This window comes from Vipera ursinii (genome assembly GCF_947247035.1).
Source record: "Vipera ursinii genome assembly, chromosome: 5".
NCBI lineage: Eukaryota > Metazoa > Chordata > Lepidosauria > Squamata > Viperidae > Vipera > Vipera ursinii.
This window is the reverse complement of record NC_139518.1, coordinates 32360964-32386203: the sequence shown is the minus strand read 5'-3', so window position 1 is coordinate 32386203 and position 25240 is coordinate 32360964. Positions and strand designations below refer to the sequence as shown.

General features: G+C 38.1%; 2 protein-coding genes across 3 annotated transcripts in view; one reads left to right on the top strand and one right to left on the bottom strand.

Moving 5' to 3' along the window:
• SGPP2 (sphingosine-1-phosphate phosphatase 2) overlaps positions 1-24135 on the top strand; it is a 43871-nt gene extending 19736 nt beyond the window's left edge. For both annotated transcript variants that reach the window (XM_083364440.1, XM_083364439.1), the window contains 3 exons: positions 14918-15097; positions 16415-16504; positions 21882-24135. In XM_083364440.1, the coding sequence (XP_083220566.1) occupies positions 14918-15097; positions 16415-16504; positions 21882-22424 (813 nt within the window). In that variant the 3' untranslated portion in view covers positions 22425-24135. The remainder of the gene's footprint in view (positions 1-14917; positions 15098-16414; positions 16505-21881) is intronic.
• Positions 24136-24450: 315 nt separating this feature from the next.
• The window catches only part of FARSB (phenylalanyl-tRNA synthetase subunit beta), a 32466-nt gene continuing 31676 nt past the window's right edge, over positions 24451-25240 (bottom strand). Inside the window, exon 17 of the mRNA XM_083364438.1 lies at positions 24451-24961. Within this exon, the coding sequence (XP_083220564.1) occupies positions 24810-24961 (152 nt within the window). The 3' untranslated portion in view covers positions 24451-24809. The remainder of the gene's footprint in view (positions 24962-25240) is intronic.

Genomic DNA, 25240 nt, shown 5'->3' with positions numbered 1-25240 from the left:
CAGTGCATCAAGAGCCACCACACATAGACGGATCCTGGACATGGGCTTCAAATATCGTATTCCTCTTGTCAAGCTGTTCCTGAACAACAAACAACGTCAGAACCATCTTACCTGGGCTAAAGAAAAACAGACCTGGTTTGTTGCTCAGTGGTCCAAAGTCCTCTTTTCTGATGAGAGCAACTTTTGCATCTCATTTGGAAACCAAGAACCGAGAGTCTGGAGGAAGAATGGAGAGACACACACTGCAACATGCTTGAAGTCCAGTGTGAAGTTTCCACAGTCTGTGTTGATTTGGGGAGCCATGTCATCTGCTGGTGTTGGTCCACTGTGCTTCATTAAGTCCAGGGTCAACACAACCGTCTACCAGGAGATTTTGGAACACTTTATGCTTCCTTCCGCAAACGAGCTTTATGGGGATGCTGACTTTATTTTCCAGCAGGACTTGGCACCTGCCCAGACTGCCAAAAGCACCAAAACCTTGTTCAATGACCGTGGGATTACTGTGCTTGATTGGCCAGCAAACTCACCTGACCTGAACCCCATAGAGAATCTATGGGGCATTGCCAAGAGAAAGATGAGAGACATGAGACTGAACAATGCAGAAGAGTTGAAGGCCGCTATTGAAGCATCCTGGTTTTCTATAACACCTCAGCAATGCCACAGGCTGATAGCTTCCATGCCATGCCGCATTGAGGCAGTAATTGCTGCAAAAGGGGCCCAAACCAAGTACTGAGTACATGCATGCTTATACTTTTCAGAGGTCCGATATTGTTCTATGTAGACTCCTTATTTTATTGATTGCATGTAATATTCTAATTTTCTGAGATTGTGGCTTTGGGGTTTTCATGAGCTGTACGCCATAATCATCACAATTATGACAAATCATGGCTTGAACTATCTTGCTTTGCATGTAATGAGTCTATCTCATATATTAGTTTCCCCTTTTAAGTTGCATTACTGAAATAAATGAACTTTTGCACGATATTCTAATTTTTTAAGTTTCACCTGTAAAATCGATGGTACCAGAGATGAGAGAGTGGATAAGAATGTCTCTTCCTACATACACAAACTCCTTGACTGTGTAAGCTGTTCCCCTTCTTGGCAGATGGTAGCAATGATGGTGGAACATTTTTTTAGACAACAAAGTATTTGACACCTTGATTTGCTGAGAAGGTCTCTAAGTCTGACATGAGAGTAAGATGAAAGAAGCCATTGCAACTCTGATTTCAGGATTTTCATGGCTTGTCAAAATGAATGAATGAATGAATGAATGTCAGGATGCATTCATATAGGTGTGCTGTAAACTGTGGAGTGCAAACCTTACCAGTACTCTCACACAAAATCATGTATCAAGGTTGTTGTTTAAGTGTATGGTTTATGTAGAAAAATAGAGACACTTGGCACAGGAGAACATAATTTTACTGTGTGTGACATGATGCTTTTAATAATCCAACAACTCTGGAACTTATAAAGTGATTTCACAATGTCCACCAGTGGGTGTATTTCCTGACCATCCAGAATTAAAAGGGTAAGTATCATTTAAAGAGACCAGACCATACAACACATCTTCCAGTAGACCCACTCCCTATCCAGGACAAAACTCTGCTCTCTGTTTCAAGTATGGTTTGAAAGTATCATAGGCCTTATGTTCTACACCAGTGATGGCGAACCTTTTAGAGACCAAGTGCCTAAACTGCTACCCCAAACCCACTTATTTATCACTGGGTGCCAGGCGGGCGTGGCCCACTGGGCAGGCGTGGCTGTGGTGGTCATGGCAGATTGGATGGGTGTGGCCAAGGTGGGCATGGTCACCTCAATGTTGCTCGAGGGGAGGGACGCCTGTGGGAGGTGGGCAGGGTTGGGGGAGATCCAGGGGGTCTCTGGCAGGTGGAGCGGTAGGCAGGAGGCTTGTCCTGTGGGGTGAGGCGAGGCAGGGGGGGGGGTGCCATGGGGCAAGGCAAGGGCCAGGGCGGCTGCTGCCTGACACCATCAGACCCTGCACACAGAGGCCAGCGAGCTCATGGGGGCCGATGGTGTCCATCAGCAGCCACAGCCTGCTGGCCCCTCGACCTGTGCTCTCTGGGTCTCCACAGCCCACCACCAGCAATTTAAAGAAGCCACCTCTGAGCTGGATGGATGGCTGACAGCTGAGGAAGTGATGCAGTGGGTCATGCCCGGGAAAAGGAGAGCATGCGAGGCTAGGAGGGACAGGACGGAGGGAAACCAGACGTGTCGGGATGCATCTGGGCACGTGGGACCTCAGCGAGTTAGCAGGCACTGGTTGAAGAGGGACAGTTGCCATCTCTGGGGCATGGCCCACGTGCCCACAGAGAGGGCTCTGAGTGCTGCCTCTGGCACGTGTGCCATAGGTTCGCCACCACTGTTCTACACGGTGTTCTGGTGTGGCTACATTTGTAGCATGTGAGTGAATATAGTCAGTTTTCTTTATAAAAAGGCCTAAGCTAAAATGTTCAAGGAACAATAATGCTGCCATTTTCCTGCTATTGTCTTGGCATTTCATACTGTAGTTCTCTAAATGCATTGATTTGGCTGGATGAAACCAAGCCCTTTTTCAGAAAACTGAACTTAGTTAGATTGCTGTGGAAATAGACAGGCTTTCAGGCTTCTTTTATTGCTTTAAAACATTTCTGTGTATCTAAATTGTTACAATCTAAGTGCTTTCTCTTTCTTATTTATTTGTTTTATTTATTTATACCCTATCATTCTACTCAAATGAGCACTTAAGAAAGCTAGTGTAAGTTAAAAACTTGAAAGATTTTTTTTAAAAAAATGGAAATGGATGCTAAAATCAATAACCAATTAAAACCTCAGCAAAAGAGAAGGTTCTTTGCAGACCTTTTTCACTGCTAAGAGAGTGAGGGGCTAAACATAACTTCTGAAGGAATGAGTTCCATACCTTTCCATCAACCTTCTACCAGGGACCTGATAAGGAACATTCTGGCAATGGGAGCTTCTTTGAAAGGGTTTCTGCAGACTTTACAGGCTGGACAGGTGCACAACAGGAGAGAAGATCCTTCAGGTTGCCAGGGCCTTAAAAGTCAATAAAGTCCCTTACTGTATACAGCAGGGAGCTGGCCAACAGTGCAGAAAAATCTTCATGAGATTGTATTTTGTATCAGTCCTTGTATTCAGTCAACAACCCTTCTGCACCAATTATAACACTAAGGGCATTTCTCAGCCACGTGCCCCATTTTATATATGTAGAATACAGGTTTTAGGGCTCAAGTAAGAACTACTAGTAACGATTATTACACACTACTACTAGTAACGATTATTACACACACACTTCAATTAATTGTAACAATAATTTATTGATTATGTGCCATCAAGTTATTTTTGACTCCTAAGGATCACCTAGATTTTCCTCATGAACCAGTGTTAAATACAAAGTTCAAATATTTAACAATGGGTGTATGAGGAAATAGAAGGGAAAGGAAGAGGAGATGCACTTTACTTTTTTCTTTTTAATTTAAACCTAGTAGTATTTTTTTCATTATTGTTTTTTCTCTTGTTTACTTTCTTACACTTGCAGTATTCTTTAGTAAAACATTTAAAAAATATTGCCTTACAAATATATTCAGGCATGAATAACACCCATGAGCTGAGCCTGAATTGACAATACATCTCCTGGAGAGTGTTTAATGCAAGCTAATAAGTTTCAGAAAAGAGAGATTCCTCATGTTGGACATCTGCAAACTAATGATTTGAACAGTGATTGCAATAATGATAGCCAATATTGTCAGTGCTTATATAAGAATTATCCCAGCATTTTCATAATAAATCTCATTTTGATAGAGAGCCTGTAGTTCTCTGTGTACTATTGGACCAGTATGTCTACTGTAACCAGGACAATCCTGGGGGGATGCTGGGAATTTCAATTCAGCAATGTCTGGAGTCTCACCAATAGGAGAGAGTGCAAATTGGACTGGACTGACTTCAAAACGTCTCTTTTTTCTCCTATAATGAAGTTGATGTGAGTGTTCTGGAAATGATTTGGCATTTTCAGAAATACATTGTCTGGGACACGATGTTCTGTATGTGCTAGAACACATCTCTAGCAACATATTTCCAAGCTTTTCATTATAGTAATGGCATCTGTTGATTCCTCAGGATTTCATAATCCAAATTAGTGGCTATTTGTATTTAACTTTTAAAGTCTGAGCTTTATTGCTTTTGGCTTAATATATTAATGTCTTGATATCTGTCTTGACATGAGGCTGCTTATAAGAACTAGAACAGCAGAGAAAACACGTACTACAAAGTGTACAAAGTACTACAAAGTCAGATATTAAACTGAAATAGCTTTATTTTTTAAAAAATAAAAGAAACTAAAATAGTGTGCATCATTGTTGTTAAAAATGGTAAGGTAAAGGTAAAGGTTCCCCCGCACATGCGTGCTAGTCGTTTCCGACTCTAGGGGCCGGTGCTCATCTCCATTTCAAAGCCGAAGAGCCAGCACTTGTCCGAGGATGTCTCCGTGGTCATGTGGCCGGCATGACTAGACGCCAAAGGCGCACGGAACGCTGTTACCTTTCTCACTGTAGTGGTCCCTATTTTTCTACTTGCATTTTTTACGTGCTTTCGAACTGCTAGGTTGGCAGAAGCTGGGACAAGTAACAGGCACTCACTCTGTTACGCGGCACTCGGGATTTGACCCGCCAAACTGCCGACCTTCTGATCAACAAGCTCAGCGTCCTAACCCACTGAGCCACCACGTTAATAATGGTACAGGATCTCAAAATGTCCACATACATCCTAGGATAATATGACTTCTGCAAAAATAAACACTTAAAAGGTTATAGAAGTTAGTGAAGGCGAAGATGGCTACTGTTTGCAGATTTTATTTTCATATGAAATGCCAAGTTTTAAGTCAGCCTTCCTCAACCCCCAATCCTGTGACTGATATCTCTGGAGGGTGTAAAGATGAAGAAGATTGTCAAACATGAAGCCCCCTACTTTCATGAGTAAAGAGCTTTAAGAATTCCTGCAAGCAAGGAACCACAACGCTGGAGGGATGGCAGAGAAGGGACATTCACCAGGCTTGAGAATAGAACTACAGTCTAATGGTTTGTATGTTTCTTGTCTTTTGTATATTTCATTGCTTGAGATCCTGATGGTTGCTAGGAAAGCTCATGTCACGATAATTGTAATAATTGCATGTACACGAGGGATTTCTCCAACCTCAGATTATCAAATGCGTTCTGCTCCAAAACCTAAGCTATTGATTCAGACAAGTGGCCACAACCATTGGCAAAGGGATTTTATGTCATGGCTATCAAAAATTATATGATTGTAAAAACAAACAAACAACGGTAGTTTATATGAGCATGTTTTTGCCACTTTGTTTTGTAGAACTGAGTTGTCAAGTATAAATTAAGTTGAATGCAGTAAGAATGGAATCCTTTAAAAAGTGTGTAATAAAACAAAATAAATCAGATCAAGAATGAGTGGGTGATGAATGAATACAAAAGTGAATGACCAATAATATAACATTTTATTAAAATTTTACGTCACCTGACTCTTAGTATGAAAGAGCTATATTAAGATGGGTTGGTCATATATGATGAATGAGTGAGAGCCAGATAAAAAAATAAATAAATATGATAAATAAATATGTTAACTTACTGGAAAAGTGAATCAATGAGAGGGAGGGGAGTAATGACACAATCATGGTTGTATGGAGATCCTCCAAAAAGAGAGATTAGAAGATTAATTGGAAAAAAAAAGAATGTATGACATAAATTATGGATATAGCAGAAGGCAGGGATGGTTTTGAAAGAGAAATATATAGAAAACTATAGTAATAGCATTGGTATAAAGCAGACATGTCAAACACAAGGCCCCGGGGGCCAGATCCGGCCCATGAAGTGGTTTCATGTGGCCCACAAAGCCATCCTGGAAACAGTGAGGGAACAGCCCCCACTGCCTTGGCCCTTGCCCAGAGACCCTCCTCCTGCCAGAGACCCTCAGATCTGCCCCACTCCTGCCCAGGCCCCCATAGGCACCCTCAGGGCTTTTTTTCTCATAGAACGCTGAGAACAGAGTTCCGGCACCTTTTTTGGATGGAACCTTGTAGGGTAGGCAAGGCAGGTTGTATGACATGTGTGAGTTCCGGCACCTTTTTCTTTTACAAAAAAGCACTGGGCACCCTTGATGTGAATGATGTAGAGCTGGCCACACCCACCCAGTAGGCCATACGCACTTTAGCCATGCCCACCTAGTAGGCCACGCCCACCCGGCTCCCTGAGGGCAACCGCAATGCTGATGCGGCCCTCAATGAAATTGAGTTTGACACCCCTGGTATAAAGTATATTTAGCTGCATTTCCTTTTCTTATCTCATGCCTTTATTTTATTTATTATTTTTTATTCATTTTCTGTGCTTTGCTTAATGTTATCTCTCTTGGAAGGCAGTAGTGTAAAGACTGATATGTGTTTGGGTATGTGTTTGTGATATATATATAATTGGGATGGAACAATCTACATCGGTGCCTTCCTTCGCTGCCCGTTCATAGACCTTCAGCTTTGCTAAGGCAACGGCTTGTTCCCCTTCAATTCGCAGAATCTTTATTCTGGCTGCTAACTCTGCTTGACGGGCTTTCTCCTGTGCTTCCATCTCTGCTTCCTGTTTGGCAAAGGAAGCATATACTTTCTTTGCTTCTAGGTGTGCACATGCCTCTGCCAACTTGTTACTTTTTGTTGAAGTCCTGGAGCGAGAGGATCTAGCGGAGCGTACTGTGCACCTACTTGATGTAGACCTATGAGATCTGGTCTCTTGCAGGTCAGCAATATGGATTTTTGCCTTATTCATTGCATCTTGCACTAGGAGATCCCTTTGCCAGTTCAGATCCTCAACTTTGTTTAATTCTCCTGAGGAATCATCTACATTAGAGTCGCTCAAAAAAACCTATGTATTTTGCATACTGCCGTTGGTAACGTTCATAAGCTGCAGATAGGCGATCTATAGTCTCTCAATTCAGCAGGATTGCCATTAAGGCTCAGCAAAATTGAGATGCATTATTCCGTTCTGTCCCATTTCTCTGACAATTCATTGGAGAGTTCATCCTTAGTTGCCTCATAGTTTTCTATGAGGTTCTGGGTTGGTTTTATTGTACGCTTGGGTCTTACAACTTCTTGGTGCAAATCAGGGTTGTCTGGTTGAACCAGCTCTTCTGGATCAATGGGACACTCTGCCATGGCTAGGATAGATGCAGAAAATTTCCTAGGTATTTTTGACTAATTTGATGAACTTCACTCTTTGACCACCAGGGGGCGCATTCTGTGGGGTCAGAGACTTCAGGGAAGTTTGCCCTTTGACCACTAGGGGCACCTGCTGTGTGGTTAGGGACTTCAGGGAAATTTGCCTTTTGACCACTAGGGGTTGCTGTTAGGAAGCAAGCCTGGTATTATCTCTAGCTTGAAATTGGACACTTATTGAGCCAATTGTTTCTTCTTATGACCACAAGTTGTGAGCCAGTCTGGAACCCTTGAGGAGCTCTCTATCCGTATTAAGAGTGCCAAACCATAAGCTGTAAACTGTGTCACTGATGAAGGTTAAATTGCTCCTTGTTCCTTGTTTATAGCTAGAGAGCCTGAGCTAGGATTGCTTTGCTGAGAAATCTCCCTTTGGAGATTCAAAACATATGTTTTAGGATTGGTAACTAAATTACTTGCTTTTCATATAAAGATGTATTTATTTATTTATTTATTTAAATTTTTATACCGCCCTATTCCCGAAGGACTCAGGGCGGTTTACAGGGCAGCATGGCTTGCGTGGCTTGTCATAGATTTCATTTGTAACTGGCAAAAAAAAAAATTGAGCAAAATTCCAACTCTAAAGACAATGGTTAGTCATTATTGTAATCAATGCCTCTCTTTCTGTCCTTACAAGCCTTACATGCAATTTACATTTGCAGACAGTATAAGCGTTTCAGTTTTGGCCACCAGAGGCTGCCTGGAATTAGGGCTATCTGTGCCTTTGCATTCCATTCATTAATTCTGAAGGGAGGGGTAGGGACTAGCAGTGGCTTCTTTCCAGCACATGCCTGGTTTCCATGACAATTTATTGTTTTATTGCTCTTTTATTGCCCACTTAATGGCTGAGCCAGAGAGAGTTTTGCAAACTAACAACCTTACTACCCTTTGAGAGAAATTCAGCTTGAAACAAACTGGTTTTCAAAGGTAAATCTCTGTTTTTCTTAGACAATTTGGGTGAGAGGTAAAAAAAATTTGTAGAAGACAGACAGAAAAATTCTAATTTTGCATCTTGATTCCACAAACTCAAGCTTACAGACTACAGACTCTCAGATCTCAGCAGAAACCACTTGTCTTTCAAGCAAGGAGGCAGTAAAGTTTAACAAGCTTATTGGCTGGTCTTCTCAGGAAAACAGGAAGAAACTTCGATTCACAGAAACTTAATCCTGAAAACACAGCTCTGCCTCTTTGCAGAATCAGCTGGAGAACAACGAATTACTCATTTTCCTTTTTACTGTAGGCATGCAAGTTTATAGAAGCACTTTTTGACTGAGCTTTAGTTGCAGAGAATCATGCACACTTTAGAAGCAGACAGAAAGAATTCAAATTACATTTCCTGACTGAGTTTGATTGTAGAAAACATTACAGACTTTAGACTGCAGATTTTAGGAATTAAAACACATTTTCTAACTATTCTGGATCGAAGCTGTTGTACTTTAATTAATCTCTTCTTAAGACTTCTATGGTCTATATAAGCAGATGTCATTAACATTAACAGATCTCTCCAGATAGTTTTGAACTCGTAGAAACACCTTTTATCATATAGAAATACCTTTATTGCATGTAGAATTGAATACAATAGGTGGATGCATTCAGATGACCTTTGTACAGCATTTCCAAGATATTTCCAAGGCATCTCTAAGGTTAGAAAATGGTAATACTCCCGGGGTCTGCATATTGAGTCTGCAAGTTACCCCATGTCTTCTGGCTAAAGAGAATGGACTCTCAAGGGACAAAGGAAGAGGAAGTCCATCCCAGAAAGGGGAGGGAAGAGGAAATACATCATAGGGTAGGAGGGTCTGACTGCCCACATTGTGAGTTCTCCACACAGCCACGTGGTGGCAGCACAATATGTATGTATGCCTGTGTGTAACTATACCATCAGAGAAGAAAGGTAGCCCAATTGCAAGTAGCAGGAGTAAAAACAGATCAGTCCAACCAATCAATCTTTCTGCCTGCTTAAAACCTGAATAATAGGCATGACTAGAGTGTTGTTTGTTGTGGTATTATTAAAAACAATTCAAATGACTTTAAATGAGTCCTGGTGATTCTGGAGCACTCTGTGTTCTCTAAATTGCCTAATTAAGTAGCTTGATGCAACTGACTTCTCTTACAGTCAATGCCTCCCTCTAAAATTAGGCCTGCTTCCAAATTGAAAAGCCTTTATATTGGAGATTGCATTTAGACTTAAACTAATAGCCCCGATAATAGAGTATTGGGAGGGTAAATGTGATTGTTTGATTGTTTCAGTCTGAAATATGAGACAAAGTTCTTGCATAGGTTATTATAATTATACAATAGACAGGAGGGTATCAATGGCATGTTCCCAATGGGTTTATTTTTGAGGGAATAAAACTGAGAGATTGTTTTTATGCTCCCCTCAAACTTTCCCGTTAATGCTCATTAGCTATTCTTTAATAATCTAAACCTTGCTGCTTCATCAGCTTTTGACAATATAAATAATGCTGAGCTTCAGTCAGATTCTCATGTTTAAGATTCTAGCCAGTTCGGTTTACTTTGCAAGTACCATTTACATTTATTCGAAGATATACCTCATATTTTATCAATCTACCCTACTTTTCAATTGTTGTAATAGATAAAATTGAGGAGGAGGGGTGGCAAGAAGATTGTTGGCAGTATTAATAACTAACAGAACCAGACTTTACCTAATTGAAGTAACACCACTGCACAATTATTTTACTCTCTGCCTTGCATCAAAGCAGAGATGGGATGACTATAGCCTATAAAAAACCTGAAACCCTTACTTTACATTCATAATTACGCCACAGGAAATTATAAATTATAAGCAGCACATTTGAAGCGAGGCAGGAAACACAATAAGATAATCTTCAGTTAGGTGCAATATCTTAATGATAACCTCTAGCCAAATTTCATGACATTGCTACATCAGTATCCTAATTCTTGTAGCCTCCAGTTGCTGAAAATCTTATCAACTAATATTTAAGGAAATGTGTGTTCCCAGGTTGATTGGTTTGGTGTTTGAGCATTTGCTATTCCTTTTCTCTTTTTTTGAGCTGGATATGGATATTTATAAGGTTGGAGCATATATGCAGTGTGCACTGTATTAAGCAACAAGTACCAATGTTTTATAGCATCTTAAGGCCAATTTATTTTGGCATAAGTATTTCTTAACTTACTTCATTGATTCAAGTAGATTTGTTCAAGCCTCTTTATATAATTATTATTCTAACATTTCGTTAGTTTGGAAATAACGAAAGCAAACGACTAGGCTAGTGAGTATGTGCAGTAGTCGTATTCAACTTAGATCTGTGCTGCTTCCAAATAAACTGATAAACAGAGTTCATGATTCTACCTGTCACAGCAGTGGTGTCTTGTGAAAGTAAATCTTGATTTTTGAATGTTTGATGGGCTGTCAAGTCTTTGTCACTGTTAGCAACCACACAGAAAGATTTTCTCCATGATGATCTTTTCCCTAACCTGCTCCTTCAGTTGTGCACCCTTTGCTGCTGTTAACTGAATATGTACACTGTGCTGCTGGTTATCCTCTTCTATTCTTTTCTTCCACCTTTCTTGCAATGCAGAGTAAGTAGAGTATCTGACAGCGTGGCCATGGAGAAGCGATAAATCTTTTCTCAGGTCCTGTAGTCAACTGATTAATATGTAACCTAGAAATTGCCACAAGTAGGATGATTTCCTTGTGATTTGAACTAATAATTTCTTGATATTATTAGCTTGACAGGAGAGTCTTCTCTTTCTCTGCAACCAGCAAACAAAAACAGAAGTTTGTTGGAGGCTGGAGAGAAAGACATTTCTGTCCATTCATTGCCACATTAATGTGACAGGGGCAAGAGAGACAAGGGACAAGGGAGTAGAAGCCATATGCTGGATGTTAGTTGTCCCAAGTCAGTTTATTGCCATCCTACTGAAAATTTCAGGATTTAATCTACCAAATTTCTTCCTTTCAGACTGTCTCCATTCCTTATAGTAGCTTAGGCTAGCCATTAATCATCACAAGCATTTTTGCAGGCATTTTGAAAAATGTCAGTATCTAAAAGCTTTGGAGAGGGGACTGTTTCTTCACCTGGGGGATAAAAAAACATATGGTACTGCTACTAGTGTCACCTGAGGAGCTTGTATGGATGTGGTCCTCATTATATATTGAGTTACAGTATTTGCCATGTATGACTGGAAAAATCAGTGATGCTATATTGATTTAAGGAGACTTCCATGACCTAGTTCATTTATCAGATTTTTATTTTTGAAAATTCCAATTTTTCAGGATCATGAAGTTCTTTGCTACCAAACCCACTTAAAATTTTGACTGCATGGCAGGTTTCAGTTACATTTTACCTTTTGATTGCCAGAAAGCAGCACAAATTGTGAGATCCAGCTTCTCATTTGCCATGCTTGCGTAGATGCCAGGAGGTGCCTGGAAAAGAACTACTAAGTTAGAAGTAAGCTACTTCACCAAAGCAGAAGGTAAGGACAGGCTTCTGGTATGAAAGATTGAAGACCTCCTGCCCTGCACATTCAGCAGTATGCTATAATCTGCAGAGCATCTAATATTGAAGAGGCTGATTTTTCCAGGATCATTTCAACTTTGCTGGAGGAATATTTCACCCATCTATTGAACATGCAAATATATTGGCAGCAGGGCCCACATAGTTTTCTGAAATTGCCATATCTGTTTGATATATACAAGATGGACATTTGAATCTTCTACTCCAACATCAAATCAGCAAAAACTTCTCATTCATTAAAGCAGGATAACGGTAGCAGGCAACATCAGGGAACTTGATGTAGTGATGGAAGTTTTTTTAAAATAATGACAATAGCAACAACAACAACAACAATAATAATAAATAGAATTAGAATAACAGAGTTGAAAAGGTCCTTGGAGGACTTCTAGTCCAACCCCATGCTCAGGCAGGAAACCCTATACCATTTCAGACAAATGGTTGTCCAATCTCTTCTTAAAAACTTCCAGTGTTGGAGCATTCACAACTTCTGGAGGCAGGTTGTTCAACTAATTAATTGTTCTAATTGTCAGGAAATTTCTCCTTAGTTCTATTTTGCTTCTCTCTTTGGTTAGTTTCCATCCGTTGCTTCTTGTCTTGCCTTCGGGTCCTTTGGAGAATAGCTTGGCTCCCTTTTAATGGTTAAATATTTTATTTTATGAGATGGCTAGGATCTAGCAGACTTTGTTTTTAAAAATTTAAACTATTTCATTGTATGCTAATTTCAGTCTGATGAAAGCTTAACTGTTGAAGGCTGCAATTGATCCCAAATAAAGAATAAAAATGGATTTTGAAGTCATTGTTATATTACACATATAGCATTAGCTGTTTCTCTGCTTCTTAGCCATTTACAGTTTCATTTTGATTTTCAATGGCTTATTTTCAAATACCTATTCTGAACAAAAATAGTCATTTCTGTTCCATGAAAGTAATTTGTAAACATATAAAAGTGGTAAGCATTTTTTTAAAAGCTATTTCCCCCCAAATCTCCAGATGTATACTGTTGATAAAAAAGACCCAGGGGTATTTTTTCTATGATCTTGACCTTGAGACCCAAATGGTAACTCTGTTGTCTGTCATTGTATGTGTTCCGTGGTCATGAAAAGAATTGTAGCACATCTGAAACAAGTGATTTATGCAGATATTGAAGATGAACATTACAATCCATAAATCTCCAATCTTCAATTTCCAAGTCTTCTGAAATAGTTTTATATTGTTTTCCCTGTGAGATTAGGAGTAGAAATTTGAAGTTATTGCTGACTATCAGACTTGATGCCATAGTGTTCTTGATGTCTCCAGGTCACTCACGTACTTTAGTTCTTCTTTGAACTTAAAAAGGAATGGTATATAACTTGTGAACTTCATTTCATGAAGGAAGGTGGACCAAAAGAGCAGAAAAGATCTTGATATTAAAGCTGGAAAAAGGATAAAATTTAATTCAGGTGGCACGTCTTATTTACTAAAAGCTGGCGGGAGAGGGAGGGAAGGGGAAACTTGCTTATATCAACTAAGAGTGGACATATCTAGCGTCCAAACCACAATCTACTTTTTTTTTCATAAGAGTATTCTACTTCATTCATTTTTTTCCCACCATTTAAAAATCACTAAGTAAATTACTACTGGAAGAGTTTTATAAAAAAATTTAAGAAAGTAAAAAAAAAAGGAGAGTGAGAGAGATGTATGTGGGACAATATTTGGTAGAGAAATGATGAAAATTATAACCAAGACATTTTCTAGAATACAAAGCATCACCTTGCAACAGGATGTGTCACTAATTTGTCCAATGTACTCTCCGTAGACGTTTTTAATCTTTCTTTTGGGGGAGCCAGGCAAGGGGGTGGGGGAAAGCTTAGAAGCATTTTTTTTGTGATGGCCCACGCCCATGGACTGGCCTCCCTCCAGAGGTCAAGTTGGCATAAAACTCCCCTAGAGAGTTCTTAGGGAATGAAGGAATGGGAAGTCTTAGCTTGTGGATTAGGCTTTAAATGTTTTCTGCTTTGATTGATATGTTTATTATATTTCTATTTCTATACTGTCATCCATCAGCAGTTTGTTATATAATTAGGTCAATATACAAAATTGATAAATGAACAAACATTACTCTATTTTTAGTATTTTAGCTCAACATAGTTTGTGTTACCTTTGCTCAAGGATGCACTAAGAAAACTACATTCCCCAAAAGTGGGAACACATTTTCTCTTTAGGTGTAACTTGTAATGTTTGAAGTTATTATGTTCTCTGTTGTGACTTTCAAACATTTGACTTACTGCATTTATGATGCATTGCTTTAGCATTACATTGACTTGTTTTGTCATTGTTAAATGTGTAATGTCACTGCTTAATGTTCCTGCCATTATTGATATTTGGTGTTTCTAGATTACAATATTATTGCTCCTGGAAGGGTCTTTGATGGTGCATAGAACAGCTTGGTTCTTCTGTTTTAGGGCCACAGGGGGGGGGAAGGGGGGGGAGTTCTAGACTTCCTATCTGACCGCAGGCTTTTTATCTGGGCCTGTAAAAATATTTATTAGTCTGAGATTTGATAAGTCAGTCTTTATCAGCAAGAGATAAATTCATTCATTACAGATGAATTAGACTTTTAATTCATATAATTCCAAGCACACCTTTCTCTATATGTCTAGGAATTATGGCCTCTGGAGTTGATCAGGTGGGGGTAGGTTCCCTCAACTACTTATCTTGAACTCTTGGGCAAATCTCTATCTCTCATTTTAAACTTTAAATGTTTTGGAGCCAGGCTGTCTGAAGGACCATTTTTCTTTCATTATACCTACCTGACCCACCAGGACAGGAATGTAGAGTATTAGGGATCTACATCTGGTGGGACCATGAAAAGTGTCTTGTGAATGGTGGCTCCTTCTCTATGGGGCATAATTTCCATGAAGGTACAATTGCTCCCACCCCCGTTGCTTTTTTGAGAAATGCCAAAGACATAGCTGTTCAGCAGGCCTGGAGATCCCAAATGGAGAGAGAACCGATTAAGTGGCTGATCTGGTGGTATTGTTGGTTTTTCATGTTGTGGTTTCTAATGTTGTAAGCCGCTCAAAGTCACCTGTGTATGAGTAGGGCAGCCATGTAAATTTGTTTACTACATAAATAAACAAGAAAATCTCTTTGCTATCTCCAGGTAGTTATGTATATTGGTCAAGTCATGAAAGATCTTCTGAAGTGGCCTCGTCCTCATTCACCACCTGTTGTCAAGCTAGAAAAGAAGACTAATGCAGAATATGGAATGCCATCCACACATGCAATGGCAGCAACTGTCATCTCTTTCACTTTTGTATCTGTGACTGCAAACCAGTATAAGGTAGGAAGCAGCAATTCTGATTTAATTTAGTCAAGTTGCATAAACAAATTTCATTGCCTTATTTGGTCAAATATCAGTCCTTCCATATTAAGCCTCAAGTATTTCAGTGGCATTACAGTCCATTTCTGTTTCAGCCTCTTCCTTCTTGTGTATTGTTCTTCATCAGACAGTCATAACAAACTTTTCACTGTGGCTGAGAAAAGTCATTCCTAGGAATATGGACTATTTTACAGCCTCAATCACATTTCTGTAAAATTAGGATCTTTTGTCCCTTTATCACAGGGGATGGGCACTACTTGGTTAGTCTTTCAATTGTGGAGATATATCTTTAGAATTCTTCATTTAGCCTGGGATGCGTTGGAGGCTTTTTGGAATGGAATCACTTGATGTTATCTACAAAAAAATTCACCATCTATTATCTTCAGGTAACTCATCCAAATAAGGCCCTTGGGAAGTCATAAGTTCCCTTCTCATTGTCTGAATTGTTTCATCCTAGGTTTAGGAAAGGAAGATTCTTAATTCTTTAGATTTATGGTATCCTCAAACTAAATTTCACACTTAACATTAAGAAAACCAAGATCATGGCATCCGGCCCTCTCAATTCCTGGCAAATAGATGGGGAAGAAATGGAGGTAGTAACAGATTTTATTTTCCTGGGCTCCAAGATCATCACAGATGGGGACTGCAGCCAAGAAATTAAGACACTTGCTCCTGGGGAGGAAAGCCATGGTAAATCTAGACAGCACACTAAAAAGCAGAGACATCACCCTGCCAACAAAAGTGCGTATAGTCAAGGCTATGGTCTTCCCAGTTGCAATGTATGGCTGTGAAATTTGGACGATAAGAAAGGCTGAGCGCCAAAGAATTGAGGCCTTTGAACTATGGTGCTGGAGAAGACTCCTGCAAGTCCTTTGGACTGCATGGCAATCAAACCTGTCAGTCCTAAAGGAGATCAATCCTGACTGCTCTTTAGGCCAGATCCTGAAGTTGAAACCCAAATACTTTGGCCACCTGATGAGAAGGAAGGACTCACTGGAGAAGAGCCTAATGCTGGGAAAGGTTGAAGGCAAGAGAAGAAGGGGACGACAGAGAATGAGGTGGCTGGATGGAGTCACTGAAGCAGTAGGCGTGAACTTAAATGGACTCCAGAAGATGGTAGAGTACAGGAAGGCCTGGAGGAACGTTGTCCATGGGGTCACGATGGGTTGGACACGACTTCACAACTAACAACAACAACAAACTAAATTGTGGATGTACTGTTTTCTGTTCAGTGATTAATAAAGATTTTATTAACATTCTTTTCCCTTATATTTTTAGTATCCACTTGAACTCGGACTGTTGGGAGCCTTCTTATTTTCATCTCTGGTAAGCCTCAGCAGAATTTACACAGGAATGCACACAGTGCTGGTAAGTTTTTACCTTGGGTAACTGTTGGGAGATTAGAGGCAAGGAAGACAAATCATGAAATGCTTATGATGCCATAATTATTTAAATTACGGAATTTTGATGCAAGTCCATAATTTTGCAGTTATTGTGATGACATCGCCATGTATATGTCATCATTTAGGAGTCATTATGGTTTGCAGCAAATATTACTGTCTATATTACTGCTTATGATATGCCTACGTTGGTTGTTGATTTTTCCTTCCCTGCAAATAAATGATTAATAAAAATAATAATTTCTAAAATATAGTAGATTTTCCCTCTTGAAAAATATATGTAGTTAAATTTCCAGAAGCAATTTATTTTTCTCTCATGCCTCTCCTAGGCTTTCCACTTAAACAAGCCCAAGGAATTCTGGCTTGATGTCTTCATAAACTAGGATTTGAAAATCAAGAATAAATAATTTGCTATTCTGTGTCTCAAAGGAACAATAAGCCAAAATCCCCAGCTTGTTATTCTATAGCAGGCATGTCAAACCCGCGATGTCACGTGACATCGCACAATGTATCGGAACTTTTCCCTCATTGCCGGCAATGGGGTGGGCGCGGTTTCGGTGTGATGCATCCGGCCTGTGGACTGGCAGTTTGACATGCCTGCTCTACACCTTCCACCATCAGTTTGACATCTGGGGAAAGCTCCTCTAAGCAATCTTGCAAGGATTGTTTATTAGTCATACCACCTAGAACAAAATTGAAGCAAACCACTGCATGGACATTTCTCTGGAGACCTGATATATAATGAAAGTGGCTGTTGCTTTAATGAATATTTATTCTGAAAAGTAATAAATTTATCTCTTCTAAAACTTATATGGTAGAAAATGTTGATTTTGATTATTTCACAGGTAGAATAACATCGTTACAATTTGTGTTTCAAGAAATGTCATTTTTTTTGTTCTGCTTTGCTCGCTGAGGAGATAATATCTTTATACCTTTAGGTAGTGTCTAACGCTGCCATTTGAACCTTTACTTTTCTTGAAGTGTGATCTAATCAAACTGGAAGAAATTATGAAGTAAAACTCCATTATTTTAAAACATCTTGTTTGCTACATAGTGCGGCTCTGATTGAGTGCATTTACTGAGAGTTAGACTTAATGTTATTTACGGGATAGGAAAAAGAACTTAAGACATTTTAATGACAATTTCAGCTTACTCATATAAGCATCTTAAATAATTGTAGCAGCTAATGGCTACATTTGTTTATTCATCACTGTGAATTCTGATGGAAACATCTTGACCTTATTAGATCAAGACATCTAGTTTAGAACAGAGAATTCTCTCTTCCCCATTATAGAACTTAGTTACCCCAGTTAGTCAATCAATCAGTTAAAATTCTCTGCATATTTTTTTCAGCATGTGATGATTGGAAAAAAAATACTTGTTTAAAACATGAAGATAGTGATTAAAAAAGAAATCTTTGTTGGTTGTCTTAAAGAGCATCATGACCTTAATGAAATTATATGCAAATTGTCTCAGTAACGTACAATTCTGTGAATAGTTTTTCTTACTTCAAGAAATGAAATTAAAGATAAATGAATAAATATTTTGCAGTTTGAAGCTACCTATATACAGTATATAGTAAGGGACGCGGTGGCTCAGTGGGTTAGGACGCTGAGCTTGTCGATCAGATCGGCAGTTTAGCAGGTCAAATCCCGAGTGCCGCATAACAGAGTGAGTGCCTGTTACTCGTCCCAGCTTCTGCCAACCTAGCAGTTCGAAAGCACGTAAAAATGTAAGTAGAAAAATAGGGACCACTATGATGGGAAGGTAACAGCGTTCCGTGCGCCTTTGGCGTCTATTCATGCTGGCCACATGACCACGGAGACGTCCTTGGACAAGCGCTGGCTCTTCAGCTTTGAAACGGAGATGAGCACCGGCCCCTAGAGTCGGAAACGACTAGCACGTATGTGCGGGGGAACCTTTACATTACCTATATATATAGTAACATGGAGATCTCTATTAATGTGGTCATGCTTCTAAAATAAAATACAACTTTTATCTCCAAAAGTCTCAACTAGAATTTTCTTATTAGTTCAGTAGTTTCTTTTCTCCCACCTGAATATGACCCAGGCTTTTTCTGACAAAGGAAAAACAATCTTTTGCACTCCTGGTTGCCATTAAATAATGTGATAGCCCATTCCCCTCTCACCACCTAAACATCTTATGAGTTCTTGCTTCAAATTACTAATCTCATGAAATTTCATTACATGGGAGAATGAGAAACATGGGAGCAGTTGGAGGTAAAGAACACACTCTGGTGCCAGGGACAGCATAGTTCTTGATCTGCGTGTCATGTATAGTTTTCTTCAGGCATTCAGTTGAATGGAGAGCTTCAAAGTGAGAGAATGGGATATGAGTGTTGGTGTACCTTTTTCTGTTCCTGAATTCCATGTAGTCAGCCAGAGTTATGAGGAAACTGTATTCGTGTTTTTATGAGATGCAATATGCTATCAAAGCAGAATCCCAGGATATAAAATGCATTCAAATTCAGACTCAAAATGTTTTCAGAAAGGAAGACTAAGACGAAAGAGTTGTGTGGGTGGCCTATTTTCTACCTTGTTTTTGAAGCCATCCGTGTTTACATAAATGCCTAAATCCAGCCTTTCTTCATTGTTATATTCATTTTCTCTGTTCCAATTTATTTCCAAAGTGGTTTAAATTTAAATTTAACCAGTTTATGAACATAAGTAAGAGTAAATTCTCCCAAATCAAGCTTGACTCCTGATTTTTAAACAAACACGTTCGTGAGGTTTTCCTAGCATCAGAAAAGACTTTCTATCACTTTTTTCTAGGATAGTTTTCAATTTCCTAGTCTAGCTGTAATCTGGAATTTCCTCCTGGTCAGCTATTCAATTAGTAACCCAGGTCAATTTTGCTTAGTTTTTTAAGATCAATTAAGGTAAGCGTGGGTGATAATCCTTTGGCAACACACCTTCAAAGACAATCTCATCACACACGCACGCACACATATAGCAATTCAGAATGAAATAGGGAGGAAGGCGTAGAATGCCTAAAATATTATACTGAAGATTTTAGGCCATTTTTTCAATCACATACCTGGGGCAAACCTGGAGAAAGTGATAGAAGAGATTATTTGCAAGATTGATATGTCTGTATAAGGAAGTATTGTTATGCTTAGACTTCATCTAATACATTGTCCTCCCCAAAGCTAAACATCTAAAAGGGTAATATAAGACGATGCTACTGGATGTATAGCAGGAAAAAATGTATTGATGCTTGACATTGGCTGTTTCTTTTTGAACACCATCTTTATGCACATGGCTTATAAATATTGCATACTTTTATTCATAAATATCGGTGCCAATGAAACTTTAATCCCCAGAAATATTATATCCTTTGGCTTGAAGGCTAATGCTTCACACCTCCTTTGTTTATTAAACCTAAGTTATATGGCACTTTCCAAGAAAGATCAGATTATTAGATTCTTGCTAGCTCTTGTCTTTAACCTCTTCTTGTAAATCCCATGTTGATTCCATTTCTGACATAATCCCTTATGGGAATAGTTCCAAAAGCAATTCTCTGAAGAAATCTATTAAATCCAATACTAATAACATATACATACACACACACACACACACACACACGGAGAGAGAGAGAGAGAGAGAGAGAGAGAGAGAGAGAGAGAGAGAGAGAGAGGTTTAACCTAGCTATATTCTGGTGTATATAATTACAACCATTTGGATGCAGTATACTTACTGTATATCCTATTATAGTAGTGGAAGATGAAAACAAAATAACCAGTGCCTCTAGAACTATAGGCTTTCATAAGACCATAAGGAGAGCCATAATATTTAAAATAACCCTTGGCATTTAATGCAGGAATATTATGATGAATCACTTTAGTTTCTTCCAGGATATAGGACTACCCAGCTCCAAATTAAGGATTTAGTATCTAAAATCAATAATAAAGAAATATATAGAATCATAAAATTTCTGTGGAGAATATTGTACTAACCTCCCCAGAATGATGTTTTCCAAAGATTTGGACTACACCATCCCTGCTAGCAATAGGAACTATAATTCAATATCTCTGAAAGGTAATAGAATAGGGAAGGTATGTGTACAATATAATTTGTGTAATGTCCATGCATATGCGTGTATGTGTGTGAGAGAGATAGAGAAACCTTTGTTTAAAAAACTATGATGGTATTCTTTGTTTCTCTTGTGTGGAATGGAATTAATTTGAGATATGTACTAGCAATACTGATGTTTTAAACTTCTTCAGCACGGATCTTCAAACTTGGCCCTTTTATGACTTGTGGACTCCAACTCCCAGTATTCTTCATCCAGCATGCCTGACTGAGGAATTCTGGGAGTTGAAGTCCACAAGTCATAAAAGAGCCAAGTTTGAAGACCCCTGTTCTTTAGTGTAGATTATATTAGTAGTAAAGCATTCAACAACTGGTCTTTTATTTTTCTTAATAAATGTAGTCACCCAAGATGACTTTGATCATCCAGAGTCCCTCTCTGGACAACCTCCAGAGACCCTCTTTGAGGAAAATAGAGAGTTCAGAAATATGAAAAATAGATAAAAATAAGATAATTGATTTACTATAGTCACAAGTAATTCAGATTTCATTAAATAAAATATCAGACACCAGGGAGTGGGCTCACATCAATTGTTTGGCCTAAAGGTACCCATAAAAATAAATTAAGGAAGGAACATTAATTCTTGCACAGAAATTAGGAAGTTATTAAACTAAGTGTCTATGGAGATTCTGTCATCCAGGAAATGGTTATACCAAAGTAGTTCAGAACTAAAGAAGATTCTTGTATGAGAAGTGAGACATCTTCAAATGAAAAAACCAAGAAAGTCTAGTTGCCTTTGGAAAAAGCACCTTTGAATTATTAAAGTAAGAGATTATGGAAGGGAAAGGCTGGTGCTAACAGAAAACTGACTTTTCCTTTCCAGTCATCAGAAATCTTATTTTAAGAAGCATTATTTCATTGCCTTTTAGCAAAAAGGTTCAAATCTAAATTGTGGGTTTGCAGTGATATATGAATACATACATAATTCTGCAAATGCAACATATTTGCTGCTCTTGCAGAAATCCTCTCCTGACCTCCCCCCCAAAAGATTGTGAAAGTGATGAAGATTCCTCAGTTAAATTTTGCTTCAATGAAGTAGTAGGAGTTGAAGGACATACATTATACCAAGCTTTTGCATTTTCGTTATTTTTCTCTTTGGCATTTATTCTCAAGGTATCTCTTCTTATGTGTACTAGACCTGTAACGTTCCAAATCTGTTTTTCAATTCAAGCTAGGGATTGCATTCAGAGTCAAATGGTGATTTGTGTCTCTAATATCTTTATGTTTTTTTCCAGGACGTCATTGTCGGCAGTCTAATTTCTTTATTTTTGACTGCTATTGCCTGTCCTACCTGGGATATCGTGGATCACTTGATCCTCACCAGCCCTTTCTGTCCAGCATTCTGCATCATTGTGCCCCTCTTTTTGTGCTACAATTATCCCAAACTAGATTATTACAGTCCAACTAGAGCAGATACCACCACTATTCTGGGAGCTTCTGCAGGAGCAATTACTGGATTTTGGGCAAATAATCGCTACATTTCAAATGCCGCATCCAAAGATGTCCCACACAGTGTTTCTTCTATCACTACTGAAATCATCCTGCTAGTGCTTGCAAAATGTATAGTGGGGATTGGTGTTTTAATGATCACACGGCAGATTGCCAAAACTGTCGTCCGTAAATCATTATGTTCTTGGCACAAGGTTTCTAACAGCGATGCTGTAGCTATGCAGCAAATAAAAATTGAAGTACCCTATAAATTTATAACCTATTTTTCTATTGGCTTAAGTGCTACAATGTTTGTGCCATTAGTATATATATATATTGGTTTAAATTGAATGTTATGCATTTGTTTTTTTAATTGTCCAGATTATGGACTGCAGATTAAAAATATTTGCAGTAGATGGGGGTTGGGGTGATGGGAGGAAGGAATATGCCTTTTGCATAAACTCTTTAGGATTACTAATACTGGAGACTAAAGATAGGATTTAGTTATTCTAGTATTCAGTGTGAGAGAGATGGCCACAGACCAAAAAGGAAAAATAATCAGAAATGGTGATTAATTCTATGTATACTGATATATTATTGCTGAGAGTTACCAGTTTTGCAAGTTTGCATTGAGGGAAACTAGTATCAGTCTTCAACAGTTTGTAAAAATATGTGATTGGGAATAAATATAGCCTATGATCTTCCTTGGAGATGCTGCACTATTACTCTAGGGTTTAAATGGCCCTCCCAGTCCCCAACTTAACCTTTTATCTTACATATCATAAGAATACAGGTCTGAATTTTCATTTTTCTCTGATTTGTATTTTGAATAAGAAGAGGTCTGAAAGATATTGATTGTATGAAGACATAATATTCTTATATCAAAATACTGTAGACGTTTCTCTGGAATGTAGAATTGACAGCATAAAGGAAGCAGCATTTTGCATTTAATACAAGAGAAAGGTGCTTAGTTGCTTCTAAGTTTTTTCCTGCTTATTCACCTTTTAAACATTACAGATGAACATGGACGGATAAGGTGATTGATTATAAGAAAGAACATATGGAGACTGGAATAGTTCAGTAGTGCTACTGGTCAATTATTCTTTTGTATTCACATTATATCTGGAGCAGAATACAGCAAATGCTCCATTTCATAGATTTTAACAGATTTTAGATAAAAAAATGTTTTTGTTTGGACTTCACTTCTATTCACTTACATCACTAATGTAATATAATTACATAAATGAGTAAACTATATAAACTGGAATTTAACAGACATTTGAAGGATATGCTAAATCATGGTTTTATTGTAATAACCAATGCATTATTTAATTAAGTAGGGAAATTCTATTTAAAATAGATTTCTGAACTATATGTTGTCTTCCCAACAGCTTTGAGTTTGCTTACATAACTGTTTTTATGAATAGCACCCTAGTCTATGCTGTTCAACAAGACTGCATGTATATGTTCTGATTTATAAATTATACAATTTCTATTTTTGTATCATTTTACTGTAATATGCTAAATATATAATGTGAAAAAATATCGTCAATTGCTACATTTAGATTGTGTTTCTAGATTTTTTAAAATTCAAACATATGTCATATATCTGTATCTGTGGTATACTATATAGCAAGAGGTTATTTCAAAGTATAAATGCCAAATGTTCTTAGCAAGGAAGCGCTAACAAATGCAGTATTTTCTGGTTACATTTTTAGTTCATGTAGAATCTGAATTAAAATGTTAAACAAGCTTGCTTGCAAACATATAGAACTAGATACTGGGCTCGTGATTAACATTTAAAGCAGGCATACAAATCCTAGAGCCTTGCCTTCATTAATTTGATCACTCCATCCAACTAGTCTATGCATTAAAGCTATTGGGAGTTTATTTAACAAGCGAAATTCTCAACATAAATCAGTAGTGTCCAAAATTTTGCTTCAATTCCCTGTAATCTCACTATCACCACTATTAATCCAAAATGGGGGTTCACCTGGGATCAATAGTTGGGCATTTTTTTCATCAAAAGACTTATATACTCAATATGAAAATGCAAGAAAACACCAACTTGTCTACATGACAAAAATATCTTTTAGGCATATGCAACTACATACAAATGACACAGCTTCCTTATTCTATTTTCTTCATTGATAGTATAAGAAAAAGCAGAGTCAGTGGATAATTTACTCTGTAACATATAGCTGCTTGCAATTGTCTGTACTACAACTAAGGGTAAATGAGTAGGCAAATATATTTATTTTGACCCACTTTTTAATAGACTAAAAATTTATGGTATAGCTACCATGGGGGGAAAGCTTACATAAAAGGTTAGAAGAAATATGTATGCTTTTAATCAGGAAAAAACTAACCTCTCAATTTAGTTCACATTTGTTTTTATAAATTATCACTCTATTTGGAGCAGCTCAATAAGTTAACAGTCTACATTTCAATCACTAAAACTACTAGAGGAAACAAAAAATATTTAGCTAATACATATATACGATACTTGACTGAATTTACCTTATTTTTAAAAAAGAGTGATGTCCTTAAGTGTTAAAAAGAGCCTTTAACTGGTTAATAAAACCTTTCATTACAGAAAGAAACATTTTTAAATCCTAATAAAGCCTAATGTATATTGATGTACATTAATGTACTTTGAAGTACAGAGAACTACCAGGCAGTAGCAAGACAAAATAAAATGGAGCATGAAGTTGGACCAAAAGAGGATTTTCTTCTTACTGGAAAGGCTCAACTGTGATTTCTAAAGCAGAACAGGGCATGGCGAGTTCAAATTTCGTGACAACATCAGGATGAAGAACCCCCAAGTTTCCAATGCTCTGTCCTCTGGCAAAAATCTCAGCACAACGACCAGGAAAGAAAGCAGAGTCTGAAACCAAATAAAGGGATGATGAAGTTAGTATCAGAACAGAAATCATAGATAAACACTCAAGAGCACCTAAGATCATTTCAGCTGGAATGGTGGCAAATCAACAAAAAATGGCTTCCCACTTTAGAGTGTTAACAGAATTGAGAAAAAAAAGAAGCATTTGAAAAGTCAAGCCTTTTTTTAGAAGTCAGGAAACAAAACCTGTTTAAAATTCAAATCCACATTTTCAAGACAAGGTGTCCAAGTAGTTAATTAAAACATTAAAACTTTTAATTACTA